Below are 18,736 nucleotides of genomic sequence, written 5' to 3' on the forward strand. Positions count from 1 at the left end.
ATATCATATATATGCTACCTGAATGTTAGGGTTACATACTGTCTTGGTTTTGTTGTTGGGGTTTTTTTTTTTTTATTTAAGCACTTCAAACCAAACATCTAGTTCATTGCGTCCAATGTGATGCTGCACTGTTTTGGTTGGATGAGGTGGCATAGAAAAAAAAACCCAAACCATCATTTTTTATGGGGTATCCCTGATAATAGAGACAGTATACAATACTGCTCAAAATGCAAAATATAGCTTCTGGGATATATAATCTATTTCAATGTCACCGAAGTAGCAACATCTTGAAGTATGCTTTCCAGAAAAAGGACAATAGCATCGTTTAGCATTATATATGCCTTTCAGCAACTTACACTTCAAATGCCTCAATTCTTTGCTTCAGTTCTGCCTCTCTGGTCCTTATGACTTCAATATCTTTCAGTAGACTTTGTCTCTGAGCATATACTTCCTTCGCTTCTATCTAAATCACAAAATATTATTTCTATTTTTACTTCATACTTTATACAGGTATTTACTGTTTAACATATTCAAACTTTCAAAGATGTCCTTCAGGAATCGGTCTTACTCCAATAAATATTATATAGTCATAATTTAAAGTAAGATCCAGGATCAACTACAGTTTTTTTTAGTTCCCTATCTCCTTTTATCCTGAATAAAAATGGGTTAGATGGAGTCACTACCGTCTACCTGTAAACACTTTCCTTTTAAGAAACAGATTAAAACTTGTATAAAAAAAAATGTTTAAAAAAAATTACAATGATGAACATGTTCAAACACTTGAATTTTTTAAAATAAAAAATAGTTTTGTATGCTCCTCATAAAAACAAAATTGAAAAAGCAAATGCCAAAACCTCGTGATAAAGCATGATTTAAAAATGAAACTGAGTAAACCAGCAGTCTTTCCATTTTTGTAGTTTAACTTATAGACATCAAACAAATTGTAAAAGGGATTCTCCAAGTGATGAACATGCTAGTACCAAACTTCACCTACCTTCTTAAGAATAAAAAACAGCTTTTGTTGTCCTTAAGCACACAAGTCATTATTTCTTTCCAAAGAAATAATAAGTGCCTAAGAAGAATAAAATTATGATTTTGCCGTGGGGGTGCTCATATCAAGTTTGCAGCCACGTGCATTTGACAATGCTGAAAGATTTAGCTGCTGTTCCTGGTGCAAAAATAGAGCAGTTCATCAAGATATACTGCCTAGGCTGAAAGTTATCTTAGCAAAGGGTTAAATGACCTTCTACCTTTAATTTAAATATACTTCAACTCAGTAGAGCTCCTGGTCTTTGTTAAAAGAGTCCCCAGGTAAATGAAGTGAGTTGCACCAACAAGACCAACCAGATATTCATACATAATACTTGACAAATATGTTGATCTAGTAATCTTTTTTTTGGTTTTAATTACTGAATTAATTTCATGCCCACAGAAGAAGATTGACAGCATAAAATAGGTGGTTTTCTTGTAAACTTCCAAGGACATAGCCATGAAAACAATTCATATCATAGCAATAAAATGTTTAATTTTCAGATTGGAAGGAGGGCAATGGTAGATACCATCTACATAGATAATAATCTACAGAGAGACCTGCATGATTGCTTTGTTAACTAATACCATGCTCCCATGGGGCGGAGAAACCCAAAACAAAACCAAACCAAAACAAAAAACCCCACGACAACAGAGCAAAAATGTGATTAGCGGTTGTGGATGGCTATAATTTGCATAATGAAGGTCTACTGCTGAAAGCAGGGAAATGGCTAGGCAAACAGCAAACAGAACAGCTAGCAAACTATTCCTCCAAAAACTGAAAAGTAATAGAAACTGGGAGACGAAATTTAGAACTATATACAAATTATTGTGTGCTGCAGTAACAGTTACTGCTCTGGCAAAACACCAAGAGTTAACAGCCCAAAAGAGGAACTCAAGAACAAAAAGTGTTCAAAAAACCAAAATGAGATGCCAGTTCATAGTAAAGACAGTGGCTATTAATAATATACAACATATAACGACACAAAGAAATGGCATCTCCATACCATACAGTCTAAATATTTCATTTAATTTAGCGTTCTTCTGAGCTGAAAGAATTTATAGTACAACTAAAAGCGACACTCAACTTTGTTAAAAAACCTTAGTGATCTGAATTCAGCAAAGTTATTAAAACAGATTTAAAAGTATTTATTACATTTAAATCCTTCAATCCTAACGTGGAGAATCCTTTTCCAGCCTATACTCATTCTTGCAGCTGCTAAATGCGTTCCCCTAATTATGAGAACATAAGTAAATTCAAAGCTTTCACTAATAAGCCAATTAAGATCTGAAGGTAAATCTCCCAAAGATAAAAGAACAGGTTAAGCAATTCCCTGAATCATTTTGTACTAGATTAAGAAAAAAATATTTGGAACTTTACCTCTTGCTGCTTTTGAAGCCTCTCAATAGCATTCTTTTCACGAGAAATCAAGGCTTCAGCCTTTGCTTGATGTGTTCTCTCTAGCTCATGACGCAACTCTGAGATTTCTTTCTGGGTCTGCACTTTCTCCTCCATCTTAATCTTCGCTATTTCAACTTCTTTAAAATGTTCTAGCTTTTACATAAAGGAAGAAGATAGGGTTAAGTAGGGCCATCTTCAAATCGATGACAATCCCTCCTCAGATAATTCTAAATTTCACCCAGAAAGTCTTGTTAGGAAATGATAACCCAATGAAAATAAATTACTGTGATAAAAATATCTTAGCAGCACATAATATTTGCATGTATCACATACTTTGCATGCATTTATCTGGCATCCCAAAGCAGATCTTACACAAAACTAATAGCTTTAGACAAGAGCAAAACAGAGACTTATGAAGAAAAACACACTGCAGGACTGATACTCTGCTTGCAATTAAGGCACGGCCACGCTCTTTAATTCCTCCTCTTACACTGTCTCTATTCTTGCCCCTTTCCCAAAGAACCACTTTTGACTCATGATGCAAGAAATGGCAGAAGCAAGCCCATTACAAATCCCTCAGGAACAACAGAAATTCATCTGGACACAAAAGAACTTCCAAACGTGTAAAAAAAAAATATGCAGAACTCCACACACAGAGGGTTATAGAAACAGAAGACCTGATTCACAGACTTCTTACCACAACTGAAAAAAACACATACAAACAGGAAAGCGTGCATCTGGCAGATGCACGGAACTGTAGGGAACATGCCTTCGTACAATGTGTGAAGTGCAATATGTGCAAGAACAAAAGTGTTTATAAAGAATACGAGAAAAAAGAACAAAAGAATAAAAAGAGAATGCTAGAAAAATTATGAGACTGGAGCAAACGAGGCTAAAGAGAGGAAAAAGCACAGTAGGAATGTCTAATCTCTGGGCATAAATTTTGTGAAAAAATAAAGAAATGGTGAGACAGTACAGTGTCACTTGTACAGACAAAAATTGGATTAGAAACATGTTACAGTAATTCACGTCATACTGCTAAGGAATCCATACAAAGTTAATTGAATTTAGAAATGGTTTATAACTGGTTAAGATTCCAATCTCCTTTGTTTCAACTACTTTGCTTAAACAGAGACAAACTTAATGACACACAAATTAATGTTTTACATACTCAAAAGGCAGTGCCAGTTGGGGAATAAAGACCAAGGGAAACACAAAGTTTACGGCAATTTTAACTCCCCATCCTTCTACTTGTCTAGCTGAATAAATATGACTCAACTGATTTCATCAAACAGTTTATATGCAGATGAATGCCTTTAAAAGTGCGTCTAAGAATTTTAACTTCTTATCAGAGTATCATTTCTATATCCAAATAGACTATTAATCTTGTCAGAAATTAATGGAAAAAACCCCCACATTTGAATGAACTACAGTTAATTTAATTTTTTCTACGCAAATAAAGTGTTTATTTTGACAGAAATTTAAGGGGAAAAAAAAATCCATCTTTAAATGAACTGCAGTATATTCTTCTGCTCCATTTTTCAGACATAAGGATTATTGATGCGTTATGTGTCAAAAAAAAATTCTAATTTTATTCACAAAATAGAAGGGAATTCTCTAAAAGAGCTGTCATCAATTACAGAAATTAAAAAAAACAGAATTCATAATATTGTGTTATGATTTTAGTGTTTCTGTGTAATGTTTTAAAATAGTATTCACATTCTCATCATTATTAAAAATCAACTGTCAAGCTACAGAGCAGCAATTCACACCTCTCAGTTGCTATGCATTACATTAAAATTCAAGCTTCGAAATCTTCACTGGGAAGGAAAATTAATAGTATGACTAAGCAGAGTAAACATTTCTCTATAAACCGAAATCATCAAAGAGCAAATATAATTTACCAAATTACAACAATCAAAATAAGAAGTTGTGTTACAAATTAACATCAGAACAGAAAGCTTAACATTCTGTACACATTCAAAAAAAAGGAATGGAAAATATACACATGCGATGTCATCAAAATAACAATAGATATTGGATTAACTTAGCCTTCTGTGTTTGTTGCAACTCACTATTAGATTTCTTCTTTCAATTTACATCAAGTATTAAAAGTTTGTAATGTGCAAAGTCAAAATTAACAAACGTCTCAAATTCAATGATGAGAGTTTTACCTTTTGACGCATTTCTGCTTGAAGCTGTTTCTCTATTTCTTTTCTATATTCATGAAGTTTAGCTTCTAAAGATTCGTATTTCTGATGCTGGGGATAAGAGTCTGCAAACTCTTCATCAATCAGCTGAAGCTTCTCAGCTATAAAAAGAGCAACATAACCATCATAACTTAAGACACCATAGTTACCCTACCAAAGACTACAGCAACTTGTCTCTCTGTAGGAAGTTCCTTAGTTTACCTAAATAGAATTGTCATAGAAAGACAAACCTGTGTGGTACCGAAGCAGAGGCAGCACAGAAATGCTATTTATCAGCTTTGTGCCGAAAAACATACTCCTCGGAGGGGGCGCTTAGCTGTTCAGGCACTATGTGTGGTATTATTACATAGTCATTCATCCTCTTTATCATGGAGGGACAAGAATTTTCTTTTGCATGCAACTTTAACGTGTTTTTTATTACTAATAGCATGTGTATATATCCTCATAGCACGTAATATAATTCAAGAACTCCCAATGTATGCCTATCACTGAAACACTATTGTAGAAAGACAAGCAAGACACTCATCTACAATTACGTTTTTCAGAACATAATGAAGCACATAACGTTTGTAATCCATCTAAGATGTTACAGGTCTTAGGTAAATGCCTAAGAAAAACATCTGAGTGATTAAAAGAATAATAATCATTACAGGACTTTTGTCTTAAGAAAGGTTAGAAAATCAACGTATTAGTGACAGGTATGAATTTAGTTCTTACTACTTCAGGCTGCATTTGAGTAAGTGATGAATGAATGTCATTCATAGAATTTATAAATCCATACCATTTCTCAAGACGAAAATATTTGGGGAGACTTGTGTATAGAGTCTTACCAAGACTTACCAAGAGATTCTCTGTATGGAGGCACTGAGTTTGTCTGAGTTTCTGTGTCATGAGTTTCCTTACTTAGATAATGCTCTGTAAGCCCGATTAAAATCTGCATAAGAAAACCTGTCAAGATCCAATATATTAGTTAGGTCTGATTTTATACCAAAACTGAATTTGATACTGTAATTACTGAAGTCATTATAATTGTACAAGAAAACCTATTCAACCTATTCAAAACCTATTCAATTTATGGAAAGAAACAAATATTTAAGTAAAAATCAGTACCAGTAAGATACTAAGATTTTGTTATAAGCATAATCCAGTCCATCTCACTCTACAAAAGTTGTCCTTTTCCAACTTTTCCTTTCATTCATGTCTCTGTCTCTGACTTCCGAAGTCATTTGAGAGAGCAGATTTTTACTACTTTAATTATGAGGTCATTATGTAACAGGGTTTCTGAAGATCAAGCTACTTTAGACCATAAAATATAGCTAGATTTCATCATACAGACTAAGAATTATTTCTTGTATAAAACAACGGAAAGTCAATTAAATCTTTAACTAGCTTTTGAAGTACATTAGCAAGCTAATACAATCAGTTACAAATACAAATCAAAGTCTGAGTTTGCCAAAGTTAGTGTAAAGAGCTTCAAGAGCATTGTATTTCATACCTGATCACAGATTTTTTTCATGTACCTAATGTTCAAGTCATTTATTTTGTAGGTGAATGTTAAGATTTAATCCACACGACAAATAGGAGTTGGATAATCCTGAAATATAATACTTATCCTGGTGTACTGCAAGTTTCAAAATCTGACTGAATCCATATTATTCCATACCAACATACACTCAAGAAATCTGAATTTCTATTGCTTGCATCTTAATAAAAATGAAGCTGATACAATTATCCTTGTCTGCATCATGTATAAACATCTTGTACCTTTATTTTCCTTCCGAGTTTCCGAAGTCTGTAAAAAATAAAAGATGTTTTAGACAGTCTGTTTCATCACCACGGTAATTTAAGTCTATTTTCAAAATCAAAATAACTTTACCAGTGATTTGTGAAGACTGGACTTTGGATTGATCCTCATCAATTGGAGAAGATCTTGCAGAGTCCACAGCTTTGGGGGTGGGCAGAAGTTAGAAAAGGTTAACTAATTTAAAATAATTTCAAATATGTAATAGTCACTATTTTACATTTGTAGAACGTTTTCCATTTGAGAAAGATCTATTTATCACCTTGTAAAACAATTTTCAGTGGCCTGCTATCCTGGTACTTCATTTACTTATTTCTACTACCCAAGACATACAGCAGTCAGCATGTAGTTACATGATCAACTGAAGCTGCAAAAAGAGACAGTTTAATTTCCTCCCCAATCTGAATACATGCTTTTGCTACTACTCTTGCCCCTTTTCTTGACTTATCATACCAATCAGATGAGCTCATTAACCCAAATAACCACTACTCACCAGGTGAAAAAATTAGTTTTCAGTTAGAAACAGCTTCACCCCATCACAGACTCATAGAGGAGAAACAAAGAGAGGTCAGGGACTGTCCTTTTCAGCCACAGTTTCTAGGTAAAACAGCTTAAACTGACCATGAACCACATTTTCAGGGAACTGAACGGCCAAGCAAGAGGTTAGCCTTAGTCGGGATCAGTTCCTCAAGTGTTCTGTCACACAGTCTCACAAATAAGTCATGCCAGACTGTGGTTATGGGTGAAGCAAGTGCAATTTGAAGAGGCTTGTGCTATCTCTCTCAGGAACAGCATCATTAGCTTATTGCTAGTATTCATGAAAACAGCCCTGAATAATGAAATCCTTTATGGAGATGATCAGAAGCTGTACTTGTGTTTGCATTTCACTATCATAAAAAGGGATTTCTTTTTTTAAATTTTGTTGGAATATGACAACCCCCAGAAAGCAAAGCTCCTAGAAGTCTTAGAAGAGGTAAATTACTGAACTTACCTTCTTCTTTTCTAATCCACTTTCTGGAAAGAAAACAGAAAGTGAATACTCATAGCCACATCTTTGTAGATGATCTGCTACCAAACTGTTGGAAGCTGTGATGAAAAGTGAACTGCCTTCACTTGTAACAGCCTGTGGCTGAAGTTCTCCACTTAAAATTGGGTGCATTAGTTCATGGATTAGCTGGTTTCGGAGCTGTGTCTGATACAGAAAAGACATTATAATCTCAGTTTACATGTTATTCAATGGGAGTTTTTATTTTTCAAAATTCACACTGAGTCTCATATTACTTGTACAAGTTACATTACAACCTACGTAACAAAAATGGGCAGACTAGCTTTGACAAAATGTAGAACAATGCTTGGGCCACTGTGCCGTTCTTCAAAACATTCCAATGGTGGCTACAGTGAACTTTGACTTTCCCTCACAATGTATCAAATGTAGAACTGAAAAGAAGTATTTTTCTGTCAAGAACTCACATAATCTCCACTCTAGTACCCCCAGCTTCAGTTTTGGATCACTGCCTTCCTGTTCTCCTTCTTGCTGGCTTAAATAAAGCCTACCTGATGTGGCCTCAATTTCAGGTATACTGGGAAAACTCACTAGTCCTATTCTGAGCCTCATATCAAGAAGCTGCCAATACCATCACAAAAGCAGATGGGAAAATAAACAGGAAATTCAATGTCTTTAATATCAGTTATTTTATAGGGAAGCAAAAGAGTACTAGTTAAAAAGGCCTACAGGCACTAACAATAACTAAATCGCATTTTTTATTCATTTTTTGCGTTCTATAAGTCACAATAGAGCAAAAAAAGTAATAAAAAAAAATCAGAAAGTCTCCCTCCTATAAAAGGAAGATATATAATTTTTATTATATAATTACAGAAATTGTTTATAGTGTACTAAAAGATCACAACAGAAATAGTGTTTTAAGCTTACAACAGATGGTATGCAACAGTGACAAATTTGATTAAAGAAGCAGCGTCTTACAAAAATGGGACAAAATACTTACCGAAACTTAAAAAATCTAGATCAGACCAGCCTGATATTTTAGCACAGCTTTCTACAGAAATTAGGCTGATAACAGAAATGAAGACAACTAAAAAAATGTTTTCCTTGTTAATTTCTGAACTTGTCTGGTTTCAATCAACTTAGACAGAGATGATGTTGTCTCAAAACCAACTGAGACCAGCAATATCTTCCACATCTCGTGACAAAGCACAGGTGGAAAACATAGGGCTAAATCCCCATCCCTACTATGGGAAAGGAAGACAGAAATCAGCTGTTTACATGTTGGCCATTCAGCATACCTGCAGCTCCAGATCCACTCTGCCTCTTACCAGCAGAGGCAGCCAGATAAGACCAAAAGAAAGCTGAGAGCATTCTCATTAGAAGATGTAATCCATAAGAAATCAGTAAGAATCCATAACTGAATTAATCCTTCAGCTCAGAAAAACTAAAACTGTATACTCTTCTAGACAAGGAAAATGAAGTAGGAAAACAGACTTAAATAGCTTGCCACTTGACAATTAGCTAAGTCAAACCAGACAAGAAATGGTTCAAGAACTGCAAGCTTTGTATGGAAATCACTGAGGGAAAAACAAGTTGCCCTGAAAAAGAGAATTGTTGGCCATAAGATTATCAATGGCATTCTTAAAATATAGATTTTTCTTTTTTTTTAACTTTAATGAATTTGACTTAAAAAGCAGGAGCTAAAAATTTTGCTGGTGACAAAGACGTGCACAGAAGTACAGAAAGATCAAGACTTAAAAAAAAATGCAATCAGATGATTTTTAAAGACTAGCAAAAAACTGAAATTGCACGAAATACATTTCAGCATTTAAAGCCTGATACAAATTTCTGCTGTAACACAAGGGATTTATTGTTTGGAAAAAGTGAGAGGTGGTTGTAACATTCAAATAATGACTAGCACTCTAAATGTAACATGCTTAAAGAAGAGATATATGCAGCCTTCCACAGACTGTCCCACAAAAATAGGAAAGAATTAACACCATTTTAAACTCTGTCTGGAAAGCTCACAACAATCACAACCTAATTCCTTTAAAGAAAGGGCGAAAGACTTCAAAGTGATGCAGAGGACTGCTAGGGTACCCAGCAATAAGACTACTGCCCCTCGACTTGCTTAGCACTGTAGAACAGAATCTTGAAGAAAAGGTGTGACTGCTGCCTATAAATTATGAAGAAGAGTAAGAGCTATGTAAACTGAAGGAGACTTTCAGCACAATAAAAAGGCCTGAACAACCATAAATCAACCCAGGCTACAAACCAGAACAAAGTTTCACTCTTGAGCACAACCATAGTCTTAAGACATTCTCCAGCAGACAGGAAGAAACCAGCTCAAATGATTCTATGATTTACATAGTTTTAAAACAGAACTGTAGCATTTTAGGAGAATAATTCCTATAGCCTGCTTACTTATAGCAGGTAATAGACTCTGTGACCTATGAAATCCTTTCCAATCCTGCGTTTTCATTTATTCCTCTCTTCTCTGCTTGACTTCCTTTGTCAAGCATGGAAAGACCTGATGTAGATCTTTAGCCTCTCTGAAAAAGATTCAGAGACTAATCCATACAAAAAAAAGCTGAACATAAATTAGGCTGTGACAAAAATAATACATTTGGGGAGAGTGGGGAACACATTTATTCAGCATGACTTTTACCGCTTTCAATGTTAAGCAGTACAGTGAATCACAGCCAGCACCTGCTGAGAAAAAAGCACACCTTCAGTGTGTCCAGTACACCTCGGTTCTTAAAAGTCTGATAGAGCCTCTTCCGGAGTTCATCCTGGGACAGTGTCTCCTTTTCAACCGAAGCCATCCGGCCCTACAATACCAGGAAACAGAAACAAGGAAACAAACAAAAAAGGAGCGTTACTGACTCCCAGCTCGATCCACGGCCGGCGAGTGCCCCACCTGCCCGGCCTCCCCCTTACGCAGGCCCCGGCTTTGCCGGGCAGCCTCCCCCTACCCACGGGGAGGGCGGAAGGCCCCGGCCCGCTCCCGTGCGCTGCGCCTCGACCCGCCGGTTCCTGCCTGAGGGGCGGCGGCGGGCGCGCCCCGTGTAGCGCCGGCAGCCCGTGCCACGCGCTCTGGCAGCAGAGCGGAGCGGGGAGGGCCCCGGCCGCGCGAAGGCTGCCGGCAGACGCTGAGGCGTCACGGGCGCGCCGGATGCTGAAGGAGCGCTTCCGGGAGGCCGTTGGGAGCCGTTGGAGAGCGGGTGTTGCAGGGTAGGCGGTGGGCTGCTGCGGGCGTAGACAAGCCTTCTCCTCCCCGGCCCCATTCTCCCTTCCTCTTTCCCTTCGCCGTCGGTTCCGCGGGCAGCTCCTATGGCACCTAGCCTTTCCCCTGGGGACGGCAGCCCCGCGCGGGCCTCAGGGCGCTGTAATGCGGCGGCGGGGTGCACTCCCCCGGGTAGCTCCGGAGTCCCCGGCGTTGGGGACTGCAAGGCTAGGTGGGAGGCTTTGGTCAACCTGGTCTAGTGGAAGATGTCCCTGCCCGTGGCAGGGAGGGTTGGAAGTACGTGATCTTTAAGGTCCCTTCCAACCCAAACCGGTCTGTGCTTCTATGGAGCCGGGCTGTGGGGCTCTGCCATCTACCACCCTTCCTCTTTCTACCGCCTGCTTGTAGCGCCCCTGGGGAGAGACAGGTGAGGAGAGTCTTCAGAGGCAGATGCACCACGTTGTTTCGTGGGATTGTTGCTGTCCAAGTCATGGGGAGGAATGTCAGGGGATAGATCAGTGAGTGGTAGAGTAAGTATTTTTAGGCAGTAGTAACTTAGGTTTGCTTCCAGGAGATGTTTCACTTCATAAGGATGTTTTTCCCCCTATTTGAGTTTAAATGTGCATACCTAGGAAAATGTTCATCTCTCTTTAGCCTATGGTCATTATGAATAGAAAGCACGTTGGCTGATTTTTAGGAGCACTGTCACATGGATTAAGAGTTTGTCTGTAGACTCATCAGCATGTCTGTCTTTCTTATAAGGAACATTACTTGGAGAATGTCTGGAAGTTTCTACTTTGTGATAGTTGGTCATCATGATAATCCCATATTTGAAATGGAATTTCTGCCTCCTGGAAAAGTGGAGTCCAAGGTGTGTTTTTTCCCCTGTGACACTCCTATGATGTAATTATGATGCATTTTCTTTTATAATTTTATGCTGTGTTAGAAGCATGACCAGCATGTTGTTTGAAGTGTTATTAGTGTCTACCGTTTTATGCTTTTTTACAGAAACTTTGTCATAGGGAGTAGAACTCTGACATTCTGGAGTGTCTTAAAAGTTCTTTGTCAGATCATACTAGTTCTTCATAAAACATGGTTTCCTTAAATATTTGATGCTGTATGGTGAAGAATATATATACTAGTTGTGCTTGGTCATTGCTCTTAGGGTGCAGAGCTTTTATAATGGCTGTTTGTTATTTAATGCTTGTGTCATTCTCTAAGGCCTCTGTATAGAGTTATAAGGTAAAGTGAAGAACATACATTTGAAAGCTCTATTCGTCCTTTATTTTTTACGCTATAAACCATCTTATTTTTTAACCATCCTCATTAGTCATACTTGCTTTTAAGTAAGAAAGGTTTAAAGCTTTTATTGATAAATACAAGTTTTAAAATGTGAGAAATATAAGACAATTGAGTAAGTAGTGTTTCCAGTGGGAAAAGAACAAATCTGGTATTATATCAAAGAAAAAATAGATTGCAGAATAAAAATCCATGGATCTGTGAGTTTGTCCAAAAATTGAAGTCTGTGCTGTCACTGATTTGAACAGCATGGTGTCATCTGTATTTCGCACTAGTGTCCCATAAAAGATTGTAAACAAGGCTGGTTGGACCAGAATCAGTGAGTGTGGGGACGTGTCAGATGGTGGAAAAATTCACTTTCTGCATTCTGCTATTGGAAATAGCTTGGCTTGGGTAAGCTTCTTGTCTGACTGAGGTCGAAGTACTAAAGAGAGAATCTCCTAAGAGAGAATCTCCTAAGAGAGAATCTAAACTTGATGTACAGTGAAGGAGAACTATTAGACATTCATGTTTTGGCAATTGCTGCTTCTGTTTCTGAGACATGCCGTTGAAGAATGAATTAAGTTCAGATGCGCTTAGTAATGGACTTCAGATGGAGTAAGTGGTTTGCATAACATACATGATAAATCAGCTTGAGCTTTTGCCCCTGAAACTTCACTACTTAGTCTCTTCCTCAGTATGGTTTAATGGAACTTACAAAGCTACTAATGCCCTGAGCCAAACTTGATTTGGGGGAAAACAGTGCACTGAGAGGTGTGAGAGTGGCATTAATAGCATCCCCGTGTTATGAGAAACAGTGCAAGACCACTTATGTTTCCAGTCTAATACAAGCTTACAGAATGGTTTAGTCCCACATTTCTTCATCACAGGTGTCCTCTGGGGTTGTAGTTCATGTGCAAAGTAAATGGCTATTTGCCTACACAACTCTTGCAGTGCTGGGGCCAAACACTGTGACCAGTCTTATGAAGGCCATTCATGTTTATTATAAGAAGAGGTGCAATTTACATCTGCAAGCATACATTTAATACAAGTTGCAGGATGCTTTTCTGCACTAGCTCTTAGGAAAAAGAAAAATCCCAATAGAATAAAACAATCCTATGTTTCTAGGCAAATAACCTTAAAATCCAGAACCTTTAGGTGATAATTTTATCAATGTATCTGTACTCTGTATTTCTTTGCTTTCCCCGTCTGTCCTCCAACTTTTATACATTGTAATAGCTTACGATATTTTAAGACACAATCTTTTACAATCTTTTACATTTTAACATTTACTCATTTTAACATTGTAACATTGTATTGCTCAACTTGTGCCAAATTTGACAGAGGCATTATGGTCCAAAAAGTACTAAATTGCTGTAAATTTCACAAAACCAGGTGACTAGAAAGCAGAGAAGACGACTTTTATGAGGGCCTCTGTTGTGGAGTAAGTTTGCAGTGGGAGATTACCCGTTGGTAAACAAAAGAATTCATGCTTGAATTCATTCCTGAGGCATAAATATAGGCTTTATTGGTTTTACTACTGTCATGGCTGGTTTTATGATGGCCTTTTTATTATGACCTTTTTTCTCTCATGAAGCTAAGTATCATGACAATAGGTACCAGTTTCATTTACAGGATAGCATATATGTAGCAGAAAAGAAGGGTGTATATACAACTAGTTGTTTAGCAACTTGAGCAAACTATTGTTTATATTTCGCTCCTTTCACTGAATTACTAATCCTCTGTCTTCTGGAAATACATTAGGATGATCATCGCCATCTCAACCAGTTCATTGCCCATGCTGCTCTTGACCTAGTAGATGAGAACATGTGGCTTTCTAACAACATGTATCTGAAGACTGTGGACAAGTTTAATGAATGGTTTGTTTCGGCTTTTGTCACAGCTGGACATATCCTTCCCTCTTCTTTTTCCATGTATTTATATAGGCAAATCCTTTTGCCAGAAAGGGACAAGTTAGATAAAATGAGTTTGGAACAGATTTCTCTGGCTGCTCACCACTGTTATAGTTAGAGAGAGTCACCAGCTGCAGGGTAAATTAAGTTGGGAGGCACAGCAGGTGTTTAAAACTGGGACCGGTTGGAAAGGTGGATTTTTCCTTTTGGAAGAGCTGAAATAGCCTAATGAAATGGGGAGCTCACCTGGAATAGAGGGAGGAGGTATGAGTTTGAGCAAGCTTACATGATTCTCTGTTCCCAACCCTTGAACAGTGCTAGACAGGAGAAAGAGGGATAAACATGCTTGGTGTCCATCACACCAATCTTGACAGTGCAGTCTCAAGACTCGATCTTATGTGCAGGTCATCCTAGAAGTGTTTGTTGTGAAACATTTGTTATACATGGCAAGTAACATTGAATGTCATTTTAACTCCAGGGGTATATGGCAAAGCTGCTGAGAGTGTCATCCACATTCGGGATTGTGTAGCTTTAAAAAGAATAATCTTGACTAGAGGTGATTATTTTCAAATAGGGGAGTTTCTAAACAGAAAGGTAATGCTTTCTAAATTTCACTGCTTCAGTTACTACTTTAAAATGCTTCCTTCTTTAGAGTCACTGCTATTTCATGTACAGCTAAACATTTTAAGTGTATGCAGAGTTAGGTGTTAATGCTTATCTCAGAATATGTTAAATGTCTCTCTTTGTGAAAGATAAGTTTTTCTTAATTGCTTTACATATGAGATTTATAATGCTTCATGATGTAAGACAAGAAGATGGAATTAAGAACTTCTTTAATGACGTATATGACCTATATATAAAGGTAAGAACCCACTTCCTATGGTCTCACTGCAGTACTTCTAGGTGTGTTCTGCTGTAGATGCTCAGGCATGCCTGTATTAGCATGTTTTCTTGTGGGGGCCCATGTAAGTGGAGAAGCACCCATGCAGTCCACATGAGCCAGAGTTGATAACATGTGACATAAAGGCTGTATTTTCCATTATACAGAACAGATTTTTCTGAATTGTTATAAATTGTGCTCCTTCAGAATTTATTCTTCATGTTAGTCCAGTGATTTTGGGGCAGTATCGTGTCATTAATGGGAATAAGGAAAGCAAAAGGCTGTTGTACAGAAGCCTGGTCAAAGTGCTTTGCTGTCAGTACAAGTGGCCTGTGTTCTGACCGCCTGGAGGTACTTCCACTAGATGGGGCAATCGCGAGCACCCACTGGAAGAATTGCCATCTTGGCCTCCTCCGGGCACTCAACTGACGCTTATTTCCAAACCAGAAATTTCCCCCAGAGTCATGATGGATTTGCTCTGGGGAGCTGCTATAAGGGATGGCTGTGCGCATACACGGGGAGAATGCAAGGGCCTGGAAAGTGAGCAACTGTTCAGAAGCTCCTTGTTCTTAAGTGGCACTAAATAGGCTGAAAGCTAATAGTAGTTGTCGTCTGAACTAAGATTTGCTAGTCCTGGGCGTTGTGCTTATTGGTGACTTTTTCTTTTTTCCTCAGTTTGCAATGAATCCATTTTATGAACTTAATTCTCCTATTCGATCCAGTGCCTTTGAAAGGAAAGTACAGTTCCTTGGGAAGAAACACCTGTTAAGCTGAATAAAGAAATTTCCTGAGTGAGTGCTTTTTCCATACTTCCCTGATTATTTGAACTGTAGTTCTTGTGGTTATTTCTCAGCATGTTTGATATTCATCTTCTGAAGACTGACAAACTGGATGCTGAAGAAGCTTTTTTGTTGCTGTTGCCAATAGAGATCAGAACAGCCAAGCTTCTCTGGTTAAAACGTGTAACTTAAGAAGTTTCCTTTTATGTGCTATGAAATAGATACAAACTGAGATGTGGGTGCCAGTGCATATGCAAAATGTAAGCCTCTTGTATGCGGTGGGAGGAAGTCAGATCCAAACACAAAAAACATCTCCAGTCATGCAATTTAATATAAATAAATAATAAAAGGGAATTCTTGACTTGGCCTAAGGGTTAATTTTGCTATACACTTTTCTACTTACAGACCTTTGCTACAGAACATACTCTGCAGATTAATCAGACTAACCTTACTCTTTGTGGTGTTAAATTAGGTCTATATTTATATTGTAATGTAGGTATTATAAAGTGTTTAATAAAGATGGTGTATCAGTAAAGCTCTGTCTTCAATATTTTGATTTGGGAAAAAAACTGTAATGTTTTAGAGCTTAAAATTGAAAGCTTCAAACTTACTAGATGTTTAGTGAGATACACGTTTAGCTGCAGTGTTGCATTAAGGGAAATGACTGAAGTAGCCCAGAACACCTGTGTCTGGCCTGACTTTGATCCTAATTCACGTACGGAAAAAAACTAGACTTGTATGTTTAAACCCATGTTTTTCCATTTTCTCTGCAAGTGCTGAAAAGAAAATATGTTAAGAATAGGATGTTTGAACCATGAATCTCTATTTGTTGACGTTTCAGAAAGGCATTATTTAGCCTGTCTGGCTGATATTCCATTGTAAAATGTGGCTAGGGACTCTTCTGCAAAACTCACGATCATTCCAAACCAGCAATTTTTGAATGGGCCGTTTGGCATATATGTACCTAATATTTTGCTTGGTTTCACAATCTTTTAAGTAGCCTGTTTTCTTTTGCAGTGGAGCTGTGTAAGCTGTCTTCTTGGACTTCTTTATGAAATGTCTGAGAAGTAATTCTCAAAGGAAGTGGCATGCTGTTCTAAGAATTACATTTTGCATAGTCTGTATAAAGGGACCACATGTGTATGTGCTTTAAATGTACAGCCAGTCATTATTTCTTTGTAATTTATGCTTACTGCTACACTGTCACTGTAAAATACTATACAAGAACACAATACAAAGGTGCAATATACCTTAAATAAAACATAGAATGATGCAGAATGGATGCCTGTTGGGTATACTTGAAATGATCTAAGAGAAAACTAAACGATCGCAGTAAGGCTACCTTACTGGTGGGATGGCAAGTGAAGATGGGAATGCTTGTCTTTGCAGTATTATTTCATAAAAAGTGCATTGTACAAAAATATATTGACATTTTAATAATGTCGTATAATCCTGTATAAATCAACTGGTTTGGGATTTTTTGCTATACACATGAAAATCATAGAAACTCAGTTGAAGTGTTCTCATTCGTGCGATAAGGAACCATTAAGCTGGAGCCTTTACGCTGTTTTCTGCCTCCTCCCCAGTAGCAGGATGATTGGAAAAATACCAACACTTAAGATTCAGTGAGGAAGTGCTTATGTTAAATAATCATATGTGGCAGTAAGAAGAGTTTTGGCAGAGATGAAGGATTAGTGCTAAGAGTTTCCACCAGTTTTGGAAACTGTAGGGATTGTCGATAATTACATTCTTTTCTGCCATCACACAGTAGAAAGTTAGGTAAAATAACAGCATTTTCTCTCTTACCTGATCTCTGAAGGCAGTTAGCCAAACAGTGCCTGTTTTTATACCCCCCATACACTTTACCTCTTTTACTCTGTATATAGGAGTTGTAAATGGGAAACGCAGTCTCACAGGTCCTTCTAGGCTTTATGAAAACAGGCTGTTACTGGCCTCAGGAAAGGGAGAATTCTGTCTGAACTCACTACATCAATCATAATAGATTGTGTTGAAGAACATTGTCTCGTAACAGAATTGTGAGGGACCTTGCCTAGGTAGCTGTAATTTCCCTGTGTATGAGGGAACACTTGTTTACGCTTTGGTTTGTGACTTCCTATAATAAGCAGAAAGTGACAGGTGAAAGTCGTCATCAGCTACAGTCATAAATCTGCTCTAGGTCTGAAAGATGCAGTTCTAGTGCATAAGACAACGAACAGTTCCTTTATGAACAAGGCAGGAGACAGGCCTCCCCCGCACAGGTATTATGTTCCTGCCCCATCTCAGGGGCTTACAAGTAAGAATTGAATGAAATCTGTTGCAGTATGAGAAAGCAGCAGATAACCTGTATTATGTAATAAAGGCCACAAAAAAGTTTATAAGTTAAAGGGACTGGAATTACCCTAGATGGCACAAAAATCACACATAAGGAAATGAGAACATTAGCATAAGCTAAGAACGTGAAGCAGCCTTAAGTAAACTAGGCTGGAGATGCAGTTCAGTCTCACCTTTCTGCAAGGTTCTGTTACCATTTAGGTAACCTGTCCTATGATTTGACTTAAAGTAAGATCTGTTGGAGGTGCAGAGACCTGTCAAAGCAAGCAGCCTGGTTCTGGCAGCAGTCTCACACTAAACATCTGTATACTTTGCTGCAACACAAGCCATTAGGTGTCCTAGGTAGCTGCTTCTGCCCTTTCTCATTCTGCTGTCTGTTCCAATATTGCACAGCTTTCATCAATCCCATCCATTTGCCATGACAGTATTTTTTGCTTCTCATTTTGAAGGACATCTGCAACTTTAGATACACAGCATGCCCTGTCACTCCATAGAGCTCTAAATATTGCTAACAGGACCCCCTAACACTTGTGGTATGTTAGTACCCGAAATGAATCGGTGAATTGAAATACAAGCCAAAAGCACCTACCTTACCTCCATATTGAACAATGGATACCAAAGCTTTCACAAGGTACAAAAATGTCTATTATTGAGCATTGTAATTTTTTTTTGTACCCATCATCTACATCTGCTTGTCATAGGACTTTTGCTTCTTTCAAGTACTCTACGGTCTTGCTCTGAGCCCAAATCCTGACCTCAAAAATAATTGTTACACTATCATATTTACAATAGCATGTAACTCCCCCCACCTTTACTAGCCACTTTTGTGATCAGTGTACAGTTGTACAGCAGCTCCCAGGCACAAGTAATACACTTCTATTGTA

At 37.8% G+C, this 18,736-nt stretch overlaps 2 protein-coding genes across 9 annotated transcripts in view; one reads left to right on the forward strand and one right to left on the reverse strand.

Annotated features, from left to right (window-relative positions):
- The window catches only part of OFD1 (OFD1 centriole and centriolar satellite protein), a 35,869-nt gene extending 25,265 nt beyond the window's left edge, over positions 1 to 10,604 (reverse strand). For 2 of the 7 annotated variants that reach the window (XM_030476907.2, XM_030476908.2), the window contains exons 1-8: positions 10,175 to 10,414; positions 7,434 to 7,634; positions 6,518 to 6,586; positions 6,406 to 6,433; positions 5,482 to 5,589; positions 4,606 to 4,742; positions 2,411 to 2,584; positions 357 to 463 (exon numbers count right to left, since the gene is read on the reverse strand). In XM_030476907.2, the coding sequence (XP_030332767.1) occupies positions 357 to 463; positions 2,411 to 2,584; positions 4,606 to 4,742; positions 5,482 to 5,589; positions 6,406 to 6,433; positions 6,518 to 6,586; positions 7,434 to 7,634; positions 10,175 to 10,270 (920 nt within the window). In that variant the 5' untranslated portion in view covers positions 10,271 to 10,414. Of the gene's footprint in view, positions 1 to 356; positions 464 to 2,410; positions 2,585 to 4,605; positions 4,743 to 5,481; positions 5,590 to 6,405; positions 6,434 to 6,517; positions 6,587 to 7,433; positions 7,635 to 10,154 lie in introns of those variants that run through there. The other 5 variants (XM_030476903.2, XM_030476906.2, XM_030476905.2 and 2 more) reach the window with 5 other exon arrangements.
- On the forward strand, positions 10,601 to 17,505 carry TRAPPC2 (trafficking protein particle complex 2). Of its 2 annotated transcripts, none has more exons than XM_030476934.1 (5): positions 10,601 to 10,679; positions 11,434 to 11,542; positions 13,714 to 13,858; positions 14,639 to 14,724; positions 15,418 to 17,505. In XM_030476934.1, exons 1-5 carry the CDS (start codon positions 10,621 to 10,623, stop codon positions 15,514 to 15,516), a joined length of 498 nt encoding a protein of 165 aa, XP_030332794.1. In that variant the 5' UTR covers positions 10,601 to 10,620; the 3' UTR covers positions 15,517 to 17,505. The 2 variants fall into 2 exon arrangements, with proteins under 2 accessions (XP_030332794.1, XP_030332793.1); XM_030476933.1 differs by lacking the exon at positions 10,601 to 10,679 and having other exon boundaries at positions 15,418 to 15,533; positions 16,539 to 17,505.
- The last annotated feature ends 1,231 nt before the right edge of the window (positions 17,506 to 18,736 follow it).

The sequence above is a fragment of the Strigops habroptila genome, chromosome 2, assembly GCF_004027225.2.
Source record: "Strigops habroptila isolate Jane chromosome 2, bStrHab1.2.pri, whole genome shotgun sequence".
Taxonomy (NCBI): Eukaryota; Metazoa; Chordata; class Aves; order Psittaciformes; family Psittacidae; genus Strigops; species Strigops habroptila.

Bases quoted from the DNA above. Each gene is read 5' to 3' on its own strand.
- TRAPPC2 (XM_030476934.1), top strand. From the start codon at position 10,621: ATGCTGAAGGAGCGCTTCCGGGAGGCCGTTGGGAGCCGTTGGAGAGCG. The intron at 13,859-14,638 runs ATATCCTTCCCT...TAATTGCTTTAC, and splicing joins GGCTTTTGTCACAGCTGGAC to ATATGAGATTTATAATGCTT. The intron at 14,725-15,417 runs GTAAGAACCCAC...TTTTTTCCTCAG, and splicing joins TATATGACCTATATATAAAG to TTTGCAATGAATCCATTTTA.